Raw genomic sequence first — 21,134 nt, forward strand, 5'->3', positions numbered from 1 at the left:
AATATCTCCATCTCATTTCTTTCATTTAAATGTTGAAGTGTAAAAAGCAGCCTATGAAATCAGGTTGCCTGGAAAAACAAGACGCCAGGAACCCCTGGGCTGCTGTGGGACCTTTGGGGACACGGTGTCTTGCAGGACTCGGTCTCATCCGTGCTCGAAGCCTTTGCCGGCGCTGGGTGCGCTTGCTGAACATCAGCGCCCGTGGAAAATAACATTTCCGTCACCCCCCTGTACTTTTTCACATCTGATCCGTGTCTCACACGCAGACAACAGGAATGAGAAATGACACTGAATCAGTGCTTTGGCAAATTAAGGTGGTGCTTTGGTACAGAAGATTGATTAGTAAGAAACTCTGCTTCTACAGTACATCTTTACATTTAGAAAATCTTTTAGAATACGTGGCTAGAGGTAGAAAAGAAGATTATAACAGCCTAGTCTGTGATAAAGGAAAATTCCAATTCAATGGGACTGCTGTAAAGGCCCTTATTTATTTTTCCCAGCAGTTGCGTTTTGCCTTTCACTCGCTTGCCTGCAGCTTTGGTTGCTGTGGAGGTTTTCTTCTGTAAATTCTTCAAAGTGATGGATTTTCCCTTTGAAAGAATGCTCGACTGTAGAGAGCTACAGACGGGCAACCTTTTTCATTTCTTTTTCCTGTGCACGTGTGATGCTTTAAGCTTCGAAAAGACGGGTGCACAGCCGCCTCTTTGCTTCATTTGCATGCCGAGAACCTGAAAATTTGCATTACTGGATTCACACTCCTCAGCTGAAAGGCAGGGACACAGATCTACTCTTTGCAGCTAAAGGTCATTGCAAATACATGTTGGTCTCTAGCTCAGATTAGAGAGACATTCAGCACTTTATACATCAAAGAAGCATAAGGCATATTGTTATCGATTAAATGCCTACCATCTAGACAGATAAAGGCGAGGAAAAAGCAACACCACAAACAAATAAACAATGAAACACTGCAACCAGACAATATTTTAATCTCTGTTTCAGAAACAGAATGGAGCTGATGGGAGGAATTTGCCAAAATCCCAACTAACATCAGCATCTTCACCACAAGCTGTTCCCTTCCTGTGGGTTCTCGTCCCGTCGATGTGTTCCAGCCTGTCAGACGGGAACAAGCAATCGTGTGGTGAGTTACAGGACTCTAAAACGAAAACAATCAAAGCCTGAGCTCTCGTCTCAGTGGTGAGAACTGAAACCAGGAGCAATTCGACAACTTGATTTGATAAAACGAGCCCTTGGTCTTGGCCGGAAGTTCTAGGCACGGAGTCCACAATAATTAAGCGCGCACACTGATAGTGAACGTGGCTTGGAGTTGTGATTTCAGCACGGACAGCAGGATCTGGCCTTTTAATTACCAGTGCAACACAAGGTACTGAAATGCTGTGAAAGCCACGATGCCATCGTCACATTCTTTGCCATAAACATTTGAAAATATGAGGTTCCTTTGCAAATGTCTATTTTATGATGCTACAAAATGTCACAGAAAGTTCCGCTCTAAAACAGTAAAAGATGTCTACAAATACTGAATATTAATCATAACTAGATTTTCTAGCAAGTAAAAAATAAGTTTCATAATTAGAAAACAAAACATTAATAAACAGCTACATGCAATTCATCGTCTAAAGAATTTAAATCATTTAACTTGAGATAATTCAGCTTTGATCCTTAGACCGTAAGAGTCAACATTTCCTGAGGTGTTTTCACAGACATTTCAGGACAACCTTGAGTTCATGTGTCTGTGCGTCTGCTGCAGGGTCTGCTAAAACATTGTGTTCCAAAACTGATGGCTGCAATGGTGGGGATGTTCAGAGAGCAGAAAAACAGGCATGTTAAACTAAAATAGCAAAGCTTTCATTAATTTTTCAGGCTCCGTTATGTACCTTTTAGCTGTAACTAATCAAATTGAATGTTCGTATAAGTTCTGACTTAAGGCAACAAATTCTTAAAAATGTCTTATTTTGCATTTTTAAGATGTTATTGTATAATGCATGTACATTAAGAAATGTTGTTGCTTTTGGGGATAGAATGCATCTTGAGAATCTTTTTATCTTTATGAAATCCAATACAATCTTTGAAAGATTAACTCTTGAGATAGCTGATAGGTTTCCTCTAGGACAGTCTGAGGCTGGCATTCTTTGTTGTATTCTTTGGTGGGGGGAGATTGTTGTGTTTGTTTAAAGATTTCTTTAAATAAAGTTTATTTTTGGAAGATGACATCAATTACTCACTTGATCAATGGAACAACGGAAGCTGCTTCACCCATTTACTTCTGCTGTGATCTGAAAACCATTAGACTAAAGTTAAACTGGTAAAATGAAACTACGGTTTTGAAAGAAAAGGGGCAGCTGTTCTTTGAGAATGCTGCACTTGTTACAAGGGGTACCCCCACCTTTTGGGTAAGAACCATGTCGATCCCTCACAGCTGCTTAGATGGGGTAAAACTTTACTAAGCAATGTCTCTACAGCAGTTTAACTGAACTAAAATTTGCTTCACAGTGCCTTATATTTAAAGTGCAAATATTCTAAGACAACCCTCTTTCAACTACTGTAATTGCTAGTGAGCATCTTGTTTATCCTCAGAGCTGTCACTGTATTTCCATGGCTGGAACACACAACTTCTCAAAGCCGTCAACTTCATCCATGGCTTGTATCCATGAGCAGCCAGAACTTTCCATGGTCACTCGTTATTGCAATAAAAACCCTTTGCAATGGTTAGTTAGACTTGTGGTGAGTCCTTGCCCTGGGATTTCACCAGTCCTGCTCACTGCTGAAGCAGCCTGCTCTCTCCTTTAACGAGCATGTATATTTTCTCAGGATACCCGAATTTTTTAGCAAGTGGCATCTCGCTACACTATGATTCCATCACTATCAAGTACTTACTTTGCATAATGGCATCAAAATCTTGGTATGATGTGCTTTAGGATAAAACAGAGGTAGGAAGAAGAGCAGACCTCAGTTGTTTGCATTCCCGGGGTCTTCCCTGCACATCTGCCAGATGTGGTGGCATTCTTGACACTCTCTCTGCTGTTGGTGTCTCCTTGCCCCCATGAGCCTGGACACCTAATTGGAAACAAAACCCTTTTTTGGGGGGAAGTGGGGTGTACGAACCCTCAGCCTGCAGCTGCTGTGTAACTGGGACTCCTACTCGGCTGTAGAGACATTGTGAACCACAGACAACTTCACAATGCAAAATGCTTATTAATTGATATTCAGTGGAAAGTCTATCTAAGAAAAGCCAACCTGACCTGTTACACCCCTCGCAGTTTTCAAGATTTGAGGCCTTTGGCTTGAACAAGTCACCTTGAGAGCGTCTCGGGAGATCTACATTCAAACAAGTTCTCCAAAATACATTTTCTGTGTCGTCTTCTTTTATCTGAACAGAATCTGCCTTCCAAGCTAGCTGTGGATGCTGAAAAAGGTTACAGGCTGCATATAAACATGTTTAATGAAGCTGAATACCGCAAGCATTAGCAGCAAAAATATTTTGTTTACTTAACATCTAGACACACTCAAGTAAAAGCTTGTTAAGTTTGGTTGGCTAAGCTTGTTTTCAAAAGGGACCTAGAAGGCTGAAAAATTAAATAAAACAACAAATGCATAACAACGCAATCATTCATATTAGCATTCTAGTTAAGTCAATGATTAATTCTCCTTTGAGGAAGAAGTGGTGGTAAAACAACTCTAGTCTAATATCTAGTAGCAATATTACAATCAACTCAAAATTCCAGATTATATCAACACATGCATATGTAATACAGGAGCAACTTTCAGAGCCTGAACTTTAAAGAGAAATCTGAATAAACATATGCTTCTTTGAGTATTTAAATATAGATTCAAACTAGCTGCTCTCCACAATTGGCTTGTAGATATCTGCTCTGTCTGCAAATAAAGAGGTCATGAGAGTTTCCTAGCGACTTTGAACGGCTGAACTGGAAGAGCAGGATGATGGCACAGCAGCCCCAGAAAGGACTAATTCTGCAACAAATCAGCATTTGTCAGAAAGGTTCACATGAACTCCAGTGGGATGATGAGAGACACCAAGATGGTATCATTTTAAAAACATGACCGGCTGCTCTGTCACAGGCGATCTGGACATCGCAAATGTTGTGAGCTTTGAATACAGGTTGGGTGGGGGTTTTTGCCCACTGATAGAGTTCTCCATCCTCTTTGTCAGTTGGCTTATCTCCCACAGCCTTGTTAACAGTTCTTACCCTCTCTCTGATTTTCCTCACAGGCAAAAAGAAGTTACTGGCAAGGTCCATAGACAATCTTGTGGCTACAGAGATAAATTGTCAAGATGGAAAAAAAAATTCCTTGTGTCCCAATAGTAATATCTACATGAGTTTTTGTGAAGGGTGTTTTGGATTTGGGGGTATTAATTTCAGTGTTATTGCCAAAAGGTTCCATAGGTTTTAGATTGTAACAGAAACAGAAGCAGGTGGGTTCACGGATGATCTAGCAGCTCCAGATAAAAGTCGGCAGGCTAAGATATTCCTTGACTGGATAAAACCCTAAGAAACCTGGTCTGATCTTATAGCTGACCTTGATTTGAGCAGAAGATTGGAGTCCCGAGGTCACTCTAACATGGATCATCCTATGGAAATACAGAATATCCTTTAGAGAAACCAATGTCGATGGTAGGACACAGAAGGTGGTTCCCATCTAGAAAACAAATGATGCATTTTGAAAAGATTGTGTGATGCCAGTTATTTTATGGTCTGAAGTTACACAAACCTGATGGAAGAACTTCTGTTTTCCTACAGAGAGAGCAGCATCAATCTTTCAACACTGATGCAGCCCTACAAGATTCAGCTGGATTTAACCAGGACCACATTTTAATTGGGGACGCACAGAGGCTGTGAATAGAAGATTAAAAACATAGCTAAGAAGTTTTTACGTTAACTTTGTTAATACGAAAAAGATTCTTTTAAAAAAAAAAATGGGCATTTACAACCTCACATTGTCTGTACATCAAAGGAAAATGTATTTGCCTCGATTCTAAGGTAAGTGTATATGATTACAAAGATCTTCATGAACAGGTGAGCTAAAGGAGAGAAAGAGAGAGGTTATGGGTTCACATTTTTGCTTTAATACTAACATTTCACACTTGTATAATCTCTTTCATCTAAGGATTTCAAAGCACTCTACGGACATTAATGAATTAAGCCTCGCACCAGTCCTGAGAGAAAGGGTAATGATTTAAAGATTGAAATTCAAAGAGGTGAATGGATATAAATAGGAAAGAGCATTCCTGAAATTTCATATAGTACTTAGACCGTACGGAAAATCCACTATTTTCCTCTTCATTTATATCCTACGTGCCTTCAAGGCAATTCGCAGTGCTGGAAAACTTGTTAGGAAGTGTTTACAACTGCTTATGTACAGCCAGTTTAGATACAATGATAACAGTGGTAGCAGAAATTTACAGGGAATAGATCCGATTGCAAAAAATGGAATGTTTTGGACATGTTAAGCTTCATTTCAGCCTACAGAGGTTTTACAGCATATTTTTCATGGAAACAGATTTGCTTTACGTATTACAACATGCAAAGTTGTATCAAATGACGTAACCAAGACAGTAGAGTTGGCTTGGAATAGAGGCCGGGAAAATGCACAGTATGCAATACATTAAAATACCTTTGCATCTTTAACGACCAGCCGAATTCCTGTGCCTTTGCTAACCTGACAAATTTGGTTTATAAATAATTCTATTGATAGTTAGCAAAATTCATCCCAAAGGACGCAGTATCGTGTGCAATGATAAAACAGCATCCCTCAGAAAGCAGCCACGTCTGAATGCACAAGGACACGGCATTTCGGGAGGTGAGCTGGCGTTCTGTGAAGTCTTGCAACTTTTCCTCCCCTTTTATATTTCCACTGGTATGTATATTTCCATACACTTCCCTATCAAACATATTTGCAGTTCTCTGAGCTGTAAAAATTCATAAGCAAGACCCAAGGGGAAAATGCCTTGTATCTTCTGGGGAAATGATGCACTGTAATCACATAATGACAGAGAGCTCTCTTGATGTGCAGCTTTCAGTCAGTGGAAGAGTCAACGGTTGCATTAAGAGTTTGTAATCTCCAAACTTCTTGCTGTCCTGGGGCATTAGGAAATGAACCTCTTTGCAATTTGAATTATTTTCCCCAAGTTTTTTTTTTTTTTTTAATTGATTATTCATACTTTGAGCAGAGCTGGAAATGAGAAGTATCTGCTTACAGAGAAAATAGCTTCACATCAATCAAGAAAACCTGCAATTACAAGTGGAAGCTCATTTCACACTTTAGGAAAAGCAAACAAGACCTGAGTTATAATGCACGCATATTAGCCTTTCTGTCTTTTTATAAACTGCTAAAATAAAGCTGAAGGAGAGTAGAAACAAGACCTAAAGAACTAATATCCAAGGTAACCGCAACTGGATCATGTTTATTTTGGCTCATTTCTTCTTTACATTCAACATGTCCTATACTTCTTAGAGCAAGTAATTTGTTTTTGAAGACTGCAATAAAATTAATACCAATAAAAGGTCCTGATATTTTTTTGGTAATTTAACCTGGAACCTCGCTGCTTATGCCTTGTAGGAGAAATTGCTCTATGGGAATTACATGCAAAGACCAGGTACTTGTCAAGAAAAAGACGGTTCCATACCAAAAATACTCGTAAAAAACAACATGCTTCCCTTTACCACTTCCCAAGTTTATAGAGATATTTATTTATTGATGTTCAACTTCATCTTTTTGTTTTGTTTTGCCTGGGTTGGGGGAAAGAGGGAGATGAGCAAAGAATGTTATGACTATTGACCTGAGACAGTCTGCTGGAAATAATCTACCAGCAGGGAACAGCAAGTCCTTTTCAAAACCAATGAAGCAAGAAAACGCTGTTGACCAAGCTACTGTGAGAGATTGCAGGGAAAGGAGAGGGGGGGAAAAAAGGATGGAGAAGGAGGAATAGAAAGGATGAAACTATACCTTAGGCTCAATATTTCCTTTAAATGAAAAGCGTATCTTTTCAAGGCCATGGCTTTTATGGCATTTCTACTGTAACTAACCCTTATTCCTTGTTTTAGCACAGTCAGCCGCGTGCTCAGGCTCCCGACGGCAGGGTTTTTGCTCACAGTGTGCAGAGCTCCACAGCCTTGGATTTCCCTTCATCTGCCCTATGGCAGCTTGAAAATAAGAAAACAAGATGGTATTTCTGTAAACTTAATATCAGTTTCTGTCCTGCTTCAGGGGCTCTAGCTTTGCAGTAAAAGGCCACTGTCTGAGACATAGGAACGCTGAAATCTTCATGTTTATTTCTTTAAAACAAGCTAGGAAAATAATCTCCCCAACACATATTCCCAGTTATATTGCCAGGAGCAGTTGCACTGTGAAGTTGTGGCCTCAGAGAGACCCTGAGGGTGAGCAGGACCTTGCTGGGATACGCTTGGTGTGTGTTGCTTCCAGGTGTTGCCACCAGTACCCGCTGGGTCAAGCGCTGTGGCAAAGTTGGCCCCGGGAACACAGATATTGCACAAATTAACTATTTTATTTCTTCATTTGCTTTCTCTACAAATCTCATTTTGCTTCAGAATTTCAATGGACAATACTGATATATTGTTGGATCTGCACCTAATGGTACTTAGTAACATGGTAAAGTGTCTATACGCTCTCTCAAATAAACAATGCTAAATAACTGAAGAATGGCTGTAGATGAGACAGGGTCACGTTAGAGAAACTTCCCACTCAGGTTTTGGGCTTGGTTTAATGATCTTTGGTTCTTTTTGCTGATCTTTCACTCTTTCACTCTCTTCGCACATGTGCACAAGCACACAGGGTAGTTTCTTGCCGAAATACAAAACCCCTCGATGTTAATTCATCTTTTGAGTTAATCCATTTACATCGAAAGCCAAGAGAGTGAAATTATTATTGTTGTGGACTGACAGAGGCTCCGTCGCAGCGGATTCGACTTCCCCAGTTCCTCATCATTTTCCCACATCAAGCTGCTAATCGACACTGCGCATAAACAAAGGGGGGTTTGTTGTCTGCGAGTGTTAGGGAAGTCAAAACTGAAGCTGTGTATGAAGTCCGGCTTTTATTTATGGCATTTGTTAGTGAAACAGACGCTTTTTTTCCCACCACATCATAAAAGAGAGGGGAATCCTGCTCTAAACCATCAGAAATCGTCTATTCTTATTACTCAGATATGTGTAGCCACTATTCACATGGGGCAATTTAATGAATAAGTTCGTACACATTTACATTTTTAACCATGATATCACGCTTTGGGATTCTTTTTTTAAGGAAGAATTCTCCGGTTATTTCAAGAAGTAAAAACCGAAAGAGAGCAGGCAGGTTTTCAGCACTTTGAATAGTTATCTATAAAAGGAATTTCCTCCGCTGTATCAAAGGCAGATGTTCTGCAGAAGCACCAACATCCAGAATACAAAATCTGAACTATTGATGAAATCATGAAGATATTTTTTCCCCGCATATTTAGGTATCAAATAAACGGCCAAGAAAAATGTAATGAAAGAATAAAGAAAAAAGACTAAACAAAAAAAAGCCACCAAACCGCTTTGGGATGAAAGCAAGCATGTGTAATGGGAGCCCAAAGGGAAATATATTCCGAAAGCTGTGTCTGAAAATGATGGTTTAGAATGAAAGCACCTCAGCCATAACTCCAGTGTCACTAACGCAAAGCTATAATCTTTTTTCCTATGTTCTGACTATTATCCAAGCACTAAGTGTCAGTTAAGAAGATGTAAGAGAGCAGGAATTGTCAGTGGGGCGGAAACCTTTTGTCGCCCATTTTCTTATATATGGGAATGTTAAGAATAAAATTACAATTTTTGTCATGGCTTTTAACAAATCTTTGGTTTACTGCTGCTGTGACAACCTTTTAAGGAGGTAGGCTGTGAAATGAAATGATACTTTAGCACTGTAATAGACTGAAAGCCTCTTTTTTCTCTTAACCAAAAATAGCAATTTCAATATTAACACCGGAAAGGTTAACGCACATATCTCTGAACAAAGCAAGAAAGAAGCAAATCTGTTAGGAGGCAGGAAGGGACACCAGTTCAAGCTTCTGATGCCTTTTCTGTATTTGGAGGGTTAGTAGATAATATGTAACTGTCCGGAATCAAAGAATTCCTTTGCTTTACAGATTTTCTTATTAGCACTGGGAAAAACAGAATCTTTTTACCTATTTTAAAGAGGAGAAAAATAGAAGCATTGCAAAGGGAAATGATTTGTGAAAAAGGTCCTCCTCATCCATGGTCTGTCATTCTTTCATGATATAGCTCCTATAACAATAGTCACATTGTTTAAAGACTAAGATAGTAAACAGAGGAAGCGAGAAAGCAGAATATATCTGTAAATTCGCAGCCAAGCTAAACCTGGTGTTTGTTTCACTTCATAACAGAATACTTATTTATATAAACCTTAAATATATAGAAAGGTTTTAGACTTAAGGCAGACCATGAATTCGAGCAGGACACCTGAATTTTGAACTGACTCGCTTTCTGGAAAAGGAACACAAATAGACTGGGATTTGAGGGATTCATGGCTTCCTCTTAAAGTGAAAAGACTTTTGGGCTGCAATTTCTAAGATGTGTACAACATTTTATCCTCTTCTAAAAAGTAATTCATGGAAGTGATAAATAAATATTGAGGTACTTTAATTTAAATAGTGCTTGTTCACTGCTTCCATGAGACACAAATGTAGCTGACCAGACAGGGAAGAAATAGCAATGCCTATTCTAGGATACAAAGTTGGGTTTACACAAAAATGTGTAGCTCAAAATATACCATAGGTTACTTGTTCAAATAGGCAAGCTATAAATTGTCTTTGGGGGTTGCTACATTCAGGGTCTTCTACCCTGAATAACTGGAAGATCAGATAGAACCAGCTCAGCCATATCCTCTCTTCATTCTCTCCCTCTTTTGGCACATGGACTCTGCTGAACTGATTTTCCCCAATTTTTCTAATTGGGGTCTGAACACAGAGGCATTTTCAGGAAACTGTTTTCATTTCTCAAGCCATTATATGAGCACCTTACTAACACAAAATAGTCTATGACCTTGTAATACAGATACAAGATTTTCCATCCAGTATTTAGGCACCTAGTGCACAAGAATATCTTATTGACAGGAACTTTGTTTATTGAGCAAACTTATTTAGGGCTATTTTACGTGGCTTTTCTAGGGACAAAAAACTCTTCCTTCCTTTTCCCTCTCCCTAGAACTGAGGAGATGATTAATACAGGAGACAATTTTCAATAATAACTTCCTCTGTGTGAGAAGAGCTCTTCAGGCACTGCTTAGCGTGAGCTGGAGAAGAAGACAACCCAGTTCTCTTTTAACCACAAATATTTTCTTAAGGAATAGTCCAGATCATTGTACTCAAGTTTTCAATCCGTATATGTCATCACTCGCACAAGAAAAATTACAGTGCACGTCTTCCAGAGAACATAATTCGAAAATATCATCAGTACAGTCTCAACTGTTCTAATAGCAAGACCTAACTGCTTATTATACCATTAATCAGTCTTACACAGGACTTTGACGTTTGGTTGTTTTTTTAACAGTAAAATGAAGTTTTGGACCCAAAGCGTCCTCGCCCCAAGGTATTTCTGTACTCTCTCCTTGGAGGTAACAGAGCAATAAAAAGCTACAGTCCCCCCAATAAAGCCCTCAGACCACAGTCATCCGCATATTCGGGTATTGTCACCTGGTGCCTCAATTTCCCGCTTCGCCAGAAGCACACGGCAGCAGCAAGTCTCAATGAGTCACATCTAAAACACTTACCAATACTGACGAGCCTGAACCGCGGCATTTGGATCCCCACTCTGATACACGGTATTCTTTTGGATTTTCTAATGCTGACCAGTTATCATTACGGTGAACACGGCTTTCTGCATCCTAAAGAGACATAATAAAGTGGGAATGTGGCAACTGGCACATTACTTATTCCAAATCACAGAAGTGTGGAAGCATTTTTTAGCAAAGAAAAAGTGTTTTCTTCCTTTAGACTTACAAGAAATGAAACACATCCCCTGCTGCCATAAGCAATGACAGAAAGCAACCTTTTAAAAACACTAAGTGGTTGCTTTATTTATTCCTACCCATGGAAATTACACGTTAGCTTGCCATGTGCACAAACGGATTCACATCTATAAATCGCAAGAAATTCAGCAAAGTTTCCTGTGGTACGGTTAACTCTTTTTTTTTTTTTTTGGCCTGTCAGTTCTGTTGGCATCAACCCGTTGCCTCAGAAGAAGACGGGAATCGGTCCAAAGGATCATCTGAGGTATCACTACAGCAGCTCCTCGGCTGATCTAGCAGCAGCTGACTAGGACAGACTCCCACCCTGGAGCTGTTTCTATGTGAATACAGGTCTGAGCCACTACAGCCCGAGTTAAACTCACTCTTATCTCACCCAGAAATAGTGACCAGGAAGTCTTAGGTCCAGCTCTTCTCTTACTTTATGTTCAGGAAAAATAATAGCCATATTCAGTATTTAACCATCAACTATTTTCTCCCATTTGCCCCCTTAATGCAGGAAAACAAAGAAATGTTGAAACGTATCTGCTGCTGGAGTTCACTCAACATTTCATTATCCCTGCTGAGAAACTCATTTTAAAGAGGTTTTGGTTGGTGGTTTCTTTTTTTTTTTTTCCCACAGAGAAAACAGATTAATTCCCTGGCAACAAAATTCTAGTTAATCAAAAATGTGGCTCTATTCATTCTTAGCCTCTTCATTACAATAAAATATCAGATGTTTACTGCTGAAATTATAGTCTTGATTAAATGCAAAATCATGTGGCCCTTAAGATCCAATTATAAAAATAAAAATTAGTTTTATTGACTCCGCACAAGTGTTTATCTTGATCTGTGATTCACTGATTATGGAGTTAAATGATTTAACATGAGGCAGGACTTTCTGCAAACAACTGGAGAAACATGCTTATCTCCAACCCAGTGAACTGTCAATCATCGCAGCAAACCGTCCCCATGTCAGGCTTTGTCCCTCAGCCTCATTCAAGCAATTATGGGAAGGAAAACAAAGTTTTCAAGAGTAATCTGGCCCCTGTATAACGGCCACTTAGGGCACTGCTTGTGCTGTCACCAAGGCCATTGCAGAGAGATGTGGTTTTCGGCACGTCCAAACTCCCATCGTGTCTGTTCCGACATAATCAGCAGCTTTCCACGCCAATACCCCATCCATCCTCCAAATCCATTTTCAGTTTTGCGAGCCCCATCTCTCTTCTGTTAATGACAATGCCAATATTCCCAGGATGGGGAGGTTTTGTCTTTTCATAATTGAGTGAACCTGACCCTGCCTGTATTTAATTTCTCCAAACTTGTCTGTCAATGCAAGTTTGTACATACTGTGATGTCTAAAGGAAAAATATTGAGCCTTACTTACCTGATAGTGTCTGTCGTTAGTCATGTTTTCATATGAAATCCAGCTGTTGAGAAGTGAAATAAAAAACAGCAGCGGTGCTGGCTTTTCTAATTTTCCATGGATTTCTTCAATCTGGGGGAATGGATAACATAGAGATGTGTCAGTACCTCGCCTTTTCAACCCCCCTAGATAAAAAACACCCAGATTTCACCTGTACTTAATATGAATATTGTCATTTGAATAGACTAAGAAAGCAATGGATATGCTGGCTAAATGCATAAAGAGGACATATTCTTGCACCCACAACCTTGAGAGACAGTGAAAAGCTGAGCAGTCAATATATTCAACAAGCTTCACCCTCACCTTTGTAATTTTTATAAGTAGCATCTTCTTTCCCTCAGGATGTTCAGTCTACACCTTCTCCTAAAATTCAGTAGCTACATAGGCTCTGCACCACAAAATTAATCTGAAATCCTCCCTAATAAGAAGCTTGAAGTTCTTTCGAATGTCTCCATTCTATATCTTTAGCATGGCCTTGGCCACCAGGAGAGTATTGCCCATTTTTATCTTGAAGCGCTTTCACTCATAGGCCATAATTGACTTTTTATCAGGCCAGAGAAAGACAGACAGTGCAATTGAAAAGGGAGGGTATCAACCTGCCGTTCTTGCCCTACATGGAACAACATAGAGGGATTTTGTTGAAATATTCGCTTGAGTCACAAGGAATACCTTGCTGTGAGATTTTCTTTTTCACTCTTTGGCCCAATAAATGTTTGCTTATCTATAATATTCATCATGCAGAAAATTTAAAATAAGCCCAGCCACAGCCAGAAGCAACTGTTTGGGTGAGTGGGGAAGCTGGAACATCCTTGGCTAAATGAATGGACTCGGTATCTAAAGTCTGTGATCAACTGAGTTAAGCAGGGATTTTAGAAGATTTAGGCCCAGTTTTCAAGCAAGCACCATAATTACTGGAAAACCCTTCCTTGTTTATTTTGCAGCTGCGATTTTTGATGCTACTGTAACCCAGACAAGAAACGGCAACAGCAAATAGGTGTAAAACCAAGCGGTTCCTGAACCCATGCACAGTCTGACCCTGCCAGGTTCGCACCGCTGAGCATCATTTCACGTGGTAAAATTGTCTCTAAAGAGGAGGCTTCCCTTTTTTAAACCAACAAGAAGGCGTTCCTTGCTCGGGAGGATGCACAGCAAGCTTCCTTCAGGATAAATGGCCCTTGAAAAAGGTGCCTACGCGGCTGTTAAGAGCCTCGCATGCCGCATCTCAGGAGTGCAGCGTGCCGAGCGTCATTTTAATGGACAACTCTCCATTGTGGCTAAACACCGTATCCGTCCCTTCAGGGGAAAAAGGAGCAAACTCTGCACATCGTGGGTATCTGACTGACAGGGCAGGTTTCCCCCAGGAGGGAATTCACGGCGAAAACCTCAGTTAATCATAATCTTCGCTGGATGCAAAATTTTCCCCCGTGTCAGGCTGTTCAGAAGCAAAACAAGCTCTTTGTTAAAGCGCCGCACATTTCCCTGCGTTCTCCAAGGGGGAGGAAACAAAACAGAACAAGCTAGCTAGGAAATTAATATTCAAAGGCATTTAAGTTTCTTTTTTCCCTTTGTATCTTCACAAGAAAATATCCTCAGAGAATTATCATTTCTGTGAAGAGCTGGCAAGGCTGCCAAGCAAAGCAAACTGGATTTTATGTCGATGGGTACAGCGCAATGTGTATTTATCATCCTCCTTGTCTCCTTGGAGCACGAGCATTACCGCATTGTGCTGTCTATTCCAACGGCCTCATCTGGAATATTATAAGGTCCAGAGAGTATCCTAAATGTATTTGTCGAGCTATTAGCCTTAATTGCTGAGCTTTCAGTAGGAAACCAGCGAAAATAAACACAAGTTTCCTTTAATAATATGGAACTGTGAGTTATTTTGTCATGCAGGTCTAAATTAATGTATATTTGACTGTATACTTCTTTTTCCCAATAAAAATACTTCAAAAGAGTGAAATACGGCTTTGATGCTTTGGGAGAAAAACAAATCTAAACAAAACAAACTTGATATTAACAAAATCTTTCATTTCTCTTAACTTCAGTGATATTTTAAACAAAACCTTCACTCTGAGGCTTTGCTAAATGACATTTTACAGTCATTTTAAGTAACAGCAACTGTTAGTCAATCACAACATGAAATCAAACCTATTTTAACAACAAGAATGACAAACAGCTTCAGAGAAATAACACTCAATGTTTTGTATACAAACTCTTCAGTTATTTTATAAACTGAAACACACAGAGCTCAGGAGTCCATTGCTGGGAATGTTATATCTTCATTAAAACCTATGAAATTAGGGACCAATTTAGTCATTCTCCTTGTTTGCTCTGTTCTCTTCACTCACCTCTGCTGGTTCTACTTAAAAGTACAGCTCAACCGTCATTAGAATTTAAAGCACTAAGTATTTTCTACTAATAACACAAAACTTTGCAGAAAAACCTCGCCAGTTAGAATCACTTTCTAGCAGCAGCCTAAGAGGCTTCCAAACAGAGCGTAAACTCAGCTGGGATTTGAGAAAAACCCTCCTGTCTCCTGTTTGCAAGAGCAGGCACATGTGCCAGTGTTTGCTATGCCAGCAAATGATACCTTGATAGATTTATGCATCGAGAGATTTAGTGAGAAAGTTCTAATGAACCTCTGAGCATATTTAAGGAAGAACAACTGCCAGAGAATAAGGCAAAGATAATTACTGTTGACATGTTTAATCCCTTTGTGGCAGATGAAATAATTCAGCTTGGTTAAGCTGCTACATGCGGAATATAGAGGAGTGTTTCAATAGAGATGGCATTTGGAACAGACGATGGCAGGTGCGAGTAAAGTTTATTTCAGATATTATGGGCTTTGTGGGGGATTTACTGTGCTCAAGCAGCATTCTCTTAGGGGAAAAAGAAAAAGGTTATGTGTGCAGTGCTGAATAACTCCCTCAATGCAGAAAAGACACAGAAGACTAGCTAATGGAAAGACAAGTCTCTTTTCAACTCATAACAGAATTTTACTTTTAATTGAACAGAGGAGAAAGTCAGAATCACCTGTTCCCTTCATGCCATTATAATGCACCAAGGAGTAAGGAATTTTTATTACTCATTCCACAGCATGGAATACACAGCACAAAGAGTCTGACTTTCAGATGTACTTACTCCAAGTGAGGCTGGATACAGGGAACACGGTGCCGAGTTCCTCTGGAAAAGCTGGACTTATCCCATCACAGAAGGTCATTCGCTAAGTAAAACTTTCAGCTGGAAAACAGGTAGAAAGAAGAAACGTTGAGTTCCACGTGTTCATCAGCATGTGACAAATTTAGCAATAATTCTCACACACACTCATGCCCCAGTGCAGGTGCTCATCATGTGCCCATCATGTGGTACCCAACAGGATGGGATTTTCTGAGAGCAGGTCTGAGAGTCAGTGTGAAAGAAATGAGATGCCAGAAGTTAGAGCAAGAGAATCTACAGAGCAAGAAGCACCTTAAGATGAAAAGGTGGCTCACGTGAAAAGGGCAGAGCTGGCCAGAGGGTTTAAAACGAGACACCTGAAGAGCAAACTCAAAGAAACAGCTTTCAAATACAAAGCAGTACAACAATTCAAGGAAAGGAGAGTTTCACTGAAATGGAGAAAAATCTTCAGATTAAAAAATCCTATTAATGTTCTTGAATCAAAGTCAGTCCTGATGTAAATCCTCTGAAACCAGTCAGTTTAGAGGAAAACGTACTGCTTGTTGTGAATGCAACATTCTTCCAACTCAATGAGTTAAGCCAAACAACTCAAGACAAGATTGTGAATATATTCAGCTGAACTAGAGGAGTACGGTGTGTCTGTAAAATGTCAGTTTTGTTAATCCTACAGTACATGCTATTTAATATTATGTGTGTCATTTCTCAGCTGAAGCATTGAGGGGGGATGGAACTTGTGTAAGAATCTGTGTTTTGAATGAACATTAACTTTTGGATGTGTCCATGCAGTAGGAAACCTTTTGAATAAGAACTTAGATGCTGCTTGTTGGCAAGAACCTAATGAAATTGGGTCTTAGGAAAAATGCTTTACAGGCTGGTTTAAGAATCCACAATAGATTCCACTATAAACACATGACAGAAGAAATATAAAATAAATATAAGCCATTTCAGTAGCACAATCACTTAGTGAAACAGACCTTCCAAAGGCTCCTGCAAATAACAAAATAACAGCAAATTTTTTCCTCCATCACATAAAACACTCTGGTAGGGAATTAACTTATTGTACAGTCATTCAAAGTTTTTTGTTGAATAGGTTTATACACAAGCACTAGTGACGCTTCTCATCCCACAGACATTTATTCACCCGTCATCTTTATTGCTCCTGTCTCATCCTCTCTGAGCATTCACCGGCTCATCTTCCTTTCAATCACCAGCAAAAGGCAGCGCTGGGAGAACACATAACACAAAGTAGCTTGGGCTGATGGACACTGCAGCTTGCAGGGTGGATCCTTGTAAGACCGAGACACGCAACGTCCAATGGATCTGCAGCTTCTTTATAAAGTATATGTGTATATATCTATAAAAATAAAATGTGGGTTCTGTCACTATTATAATAATCTCTCTTCAGGAACAGAGTTTGCTGTTTTAGCCTGCCCATGTACTTCTGACTTCACTGAGTTGGGTAGAAAGGACACAAAGCAGTAAAAAAAGTAATTTACAGGGTGTTTCAAAAAGCTGGACCCAATTCAAAATCACTGCTTTGAAACTGGGTCTATCTTTTTGAAATACCCTGCAAATCTAATCCTCTACTTCAAGGACATGAAGCAAACAGGCCTTCACTCCAACTTACACTTTAGATTTGGATCAAGAAATAACATCTTAGTGAAAGACTCGTCTGTGTGTCTCTTTGGCAAGCACTATTCCTCTTCATTTCTCAAAAGAAAAAAAAATTGATTCACTTAAATGGCCACAAGTCTCAACTCTTTGTAGAGCCTGCTCAGATCTGAAATGTTGAAAGAACAAAATGTAGAATACACTAAAATAATTTAGATGCTACTACCAGGAAAGTGTTTAACTACGAAGAACAGAATGAAGTAGAAACGTGCCCTTTACTCAATACTCTGAGCTCTCAGGCTCAGCACCAGTGCCAAGTGCCTTGCTGAACTTCAAAAGTGTTTGCTCTTGAATATATACACACATCTGTGCTGTTGTTATCTTCTTTTCCTAATAATCCGTCTTAGCAGAAAGAATTTACCAACAGAAGTAAAGCACCAAAACTCCACCTCTCTATTTCCCTTTGTACCATGCTATTAATATTCTTCCGTTGTAGTTTCTGGTGCATGCATTAAGTTTTAATTAGCATGCCCGGCAATTAGCATGCCTGAAAAAAGGCATTTGTTTGTTTAGGAATCCACGTTTCCATAATAGCCTTTTTTGTTTCCTTCCCCACCCTCACCTCTGAGTTTGACCAGCTGATTTAATTTGCTTAATTTTAAAAGATAATGTAACAACAGAAAGCAAATAAACTGGAGCTAAATTGAATCAACTTGTGCAATAATATGCCTTAATATGATTTAATTTTATGCAGGCTAATGAATATGAGATTAGGTAAGGCTCCAGTAAAGCACTTGCGGTGCCTTCCTGGCCAGGCACTGCCCCGGTGCTGTGTCCTGCACCCAGATTTGGCGTGAGATCACTTTTAGATGCTGTGATTTCTTTGTCTGCAGCACCTTGTTTGCCGTCATTTCCCTATTGTATATCTTTAATCTTTAAAAGTATTTTTTAAATAACCTAAATAAAGCCATTTAGTGCTGTTATAGACTTAAAAATGTCATTTTGCCAGGTAAATATGACATAAATGCAGCCTGCGAGTGCAACCCCAGGACTTAGCAGCTTCGTCTTGTAGATGCAAAGGAGTAAAATAAGCCTGACCTCTAGTGAACCCAAGCGCTCAACACGGCTCCTGCAAGAGGCAGAGTCTCCAGTTATCTTCACGCTCCGGAAAACTTCCTTCACAGCTCTGAAATGAAGATATATTTTTGTTACAACATAACCCAAAGCAAAGACAAGGACAACAAAAGGATAAGTATTATAATTCTAATTACCACAGAATTTTGAAGTGACTGGAGAGATTAACTTCACAGAAGCAGCCGAATAAGGAAAAAGCTGTGATTTGAGACTATTACATTGTACTTCTGAATCTACTCTGCCTTCTCATTTTCATTTGATACAATATTTATCTATACTTAAAATATATCAAATATTTTAACCAATCTATCAAGAGGTTACTGAGGCATTTCAGGGTCTGCTTACACCATGCACTTCTCAACTAGAAGTATATATCTGCAGAAGACCATAGTTTCTCCTTGATACCCATCAGACATGAGAATTAAGGTATAATAAAAGAGGTCTATCTATTGCCTTTAAAAATCGCTTGAATAAAAGAAATATGAAAAGCAATCATGACAATTTAAAGAGACATCCGCAATAAACAGCAGCACTCGCGGGGATTCCCACAAGTAGTATTTCAACAACAGAATCGGGATGTCTAACTTGAAGAACTTTGAGGCAAAGCTCCCAAAGGCGACTATTGCTTACAAATTTGTAATTCCAGACCTGGAAAGAATAGTCGTGAACTAGTTCGCTAAGGAAAACAACCCAAAATAGTCTGACCAATCAGGCAGCGGGTCAGAAATCCATGGAAAGTTTGGTTTTCTGAAGGTTGTACAAAACACAGAATCTTTGAAATTCACATTATACCAGTGATTTTTTAAAAAACTTTACAACAGATGACAGTCAGAGATGTAATTGCCAGGCAATTCCACCACTTCCCTGGGCTACCTGTGAATTATATATGGAATTACCCGATTATTTCAGTAAAATTCTTGATGCATGTGGTTTTATGTGCGCCATTAATTACAATTCCACTTGAGAGCAGCACAGCATCACATCCACCAGGCACAAGATGCTGAACTTTGCTGCCTTATGATCACACGAAAACAAACCCATTCTTGACAACATATGTTCCTACAAAAACTACAACTCTGAGCAAAACAAAGCAGATCAGTGCTTTCTTCAGCATATTGCACAGGAGAAGAAAATATCTATGGGCAAGATAAGGAGGCATCTTAACTACAATACAGGCACTAGAAGCAACTTCAAATTGCATATTCTTGACTTATTTACCACCTTACCTATAATCCTAGCTTATCATTCGCTGGATTTGGCTAAACCACTAGGATATATCACACATATCTTTAATCCACATGACGGTGCTTCAAGTAACTCTTTAGCTGAACCAGCATAGATAAAATCACTTATTTCTGGCATCAGGTGGTATCTTGATTCAGCACATCCCTTGCAATTAGCAAACAGCCCATATGAGAATCATCAGGCAAAAGGCTTCAAGGACATCCATTAAAAGATGTATTTCTTAACATCTTGTACCTGGGGCTACAGAGAGAAGCTCAAGCATGAGCAGCAAGAAATACAAACAGCTTAAGTGAATGGCTGCAGATGGACACTCCGGTCGACTGCTCCGTGTATTTCTATGATGTCGAAAAGACAAAGGCAGCAGCACAGTAAGGAAGACCACACAAGAGGCACGCAGGTCACTAGCAGAATAATTATTTCAATAACTGTAATAACGTTAGCGATTCTTTTAACCTTCACTTAAAAACAGCCGACGCTCTCAAAGCGAACAGACTGTCAGGCTAAGTTTGAGACTCAGAAAGATGTCCCCGGAGCAAAGGGCACGAGGGATATTACGATGTGTTTGAACAGGGATAATGGCTTCTTGATTAGGGGATAAGGGTAATTTTCAAAGCTCAGCATAAATGAAAAAAGTAATCAAGCAACAGCTCGAAGGTTGTTTGTTTCCAGTTTGATTTCTGAAATACAGGGATGCATTTGCTCCTCATTTAAGTAACTCTAACTCCACCAAATATTACCATCCCTGAAAAAAAGAAAACAAACAAAACCCCCCATTTTTTTTACTGTTTATAATTATACTTCTTGAGTCACACACCAAGCAGAACGCAGAACTACACCTCCCCGTGCACCTTTTACAAAAAGAAACCAATACAGCATAACTGTATCAAAGCACAAACACGGAAAAAGAGCAAATATTCACCCAATGCAAACCCTGCTGTTTGAGGGGAGGCAAGAGAATAAACTCCAGCTGTTCCATGGCTGGTGGCACCAGGGAGTGAAGGTGAGCCGGACAATTTTTACGTTTGAATTTACGTTTGAATTCAGAAAATTACATGGTTACATTAAAAAAGCTTTTGTCTTTATGCAGTCCTAGCTCTAGCACAAAAATTGCCTGAGGTAAAGTGGGTTTGAACCCCAAACGTGTCGTAACCCTCGCGATAAGCGGAACAGCCCGTTTTAATACCACACAGCGACTAAATCTTATCTGAGGGGGCACCAAGAAAACCTCTTGGCCCAAAAGTCAACAGCTGCTGATCCCACCCCACAGTAACACATGCAATAGGTAAGTCATTAAGTTTTGTTTTTTTTTTTTTTCTCTTTTTGAGAAGTGCTTTTCCTCACAGTTCAGAGCCTGCGAGTTATTAGACTGCTCAGCTCCACATGAGGTGGTGAAGCCCTCCCCGGGGGGGCTCAGCCTCGGAGCTCAGCCTGGGGAACCCCATCCCCTCCCGCCAGAAGATAATTAGCGGCATTAAACTAATTGGCGCCCCTCGCCAGGCTCGTCCCT

General features: G+C 39.7%; 1 protein-coding gene across 5 annotated transcripts in view; it reads right to left on the reverse strand.

Annotated features, from left to right (window-relative positions):
- LOC309442416 (uncharacterized protein) overlaps positions 1–21,134 on the reverse strand; it is a 21,468-nt gene continuing 334 nt past the window's right edge. Inside the window, exons 2-8 of one of the 5 annotated variants that reach the window (XR_014184606.1) lie at positions 15,602–15,700; positions 12,422–12,532; positions 10,801–10,914; positions 4,555–4,674; positions 2,964–3,072; positions 2,241–2,291; positions 1–1,110 (exon numbers count right to left, since the gene is read on the reverse strand). Coding sequence is in view for 1 of the 5 variants with exons in the window: in XM_082058269.1 (XP_081914395.1) it covers positions 1,057–1,110; positions 4,555–4,674; positions 10,801–10,914; positions 12,422–12,445 (312 nt within the window). In the remaining 4 variants the exon portion in view is untranslated. Of the gene's footprint in view, positions 1,111–2,240; positions 2,292–2,892; positions 3,073–4,554; positions 4,675–10,800; positions 10,915–12,421; positions 12,533–15,601; positions 15,701–21,134 lie in introns of all 5 variants that reach the window. The other 4 variants (XR_014184607.1, XR_014184605.1, XM_082058269.1 and 1 more) reach the window with 4 other exon arrangements.

This window comes from Streptopelia decaocto (genome assembly GCF_964273445.1).
Source record: "Streptopelia decaocto genome assembly, chromosome: 7".
In the NCBI taxonomy this organism is placed as follows: Eukaryota; Metazoa; Chordata; class Aves; order Columbiformes; family Columbidae; genus Streptopelia; species Streptopelia decaocto.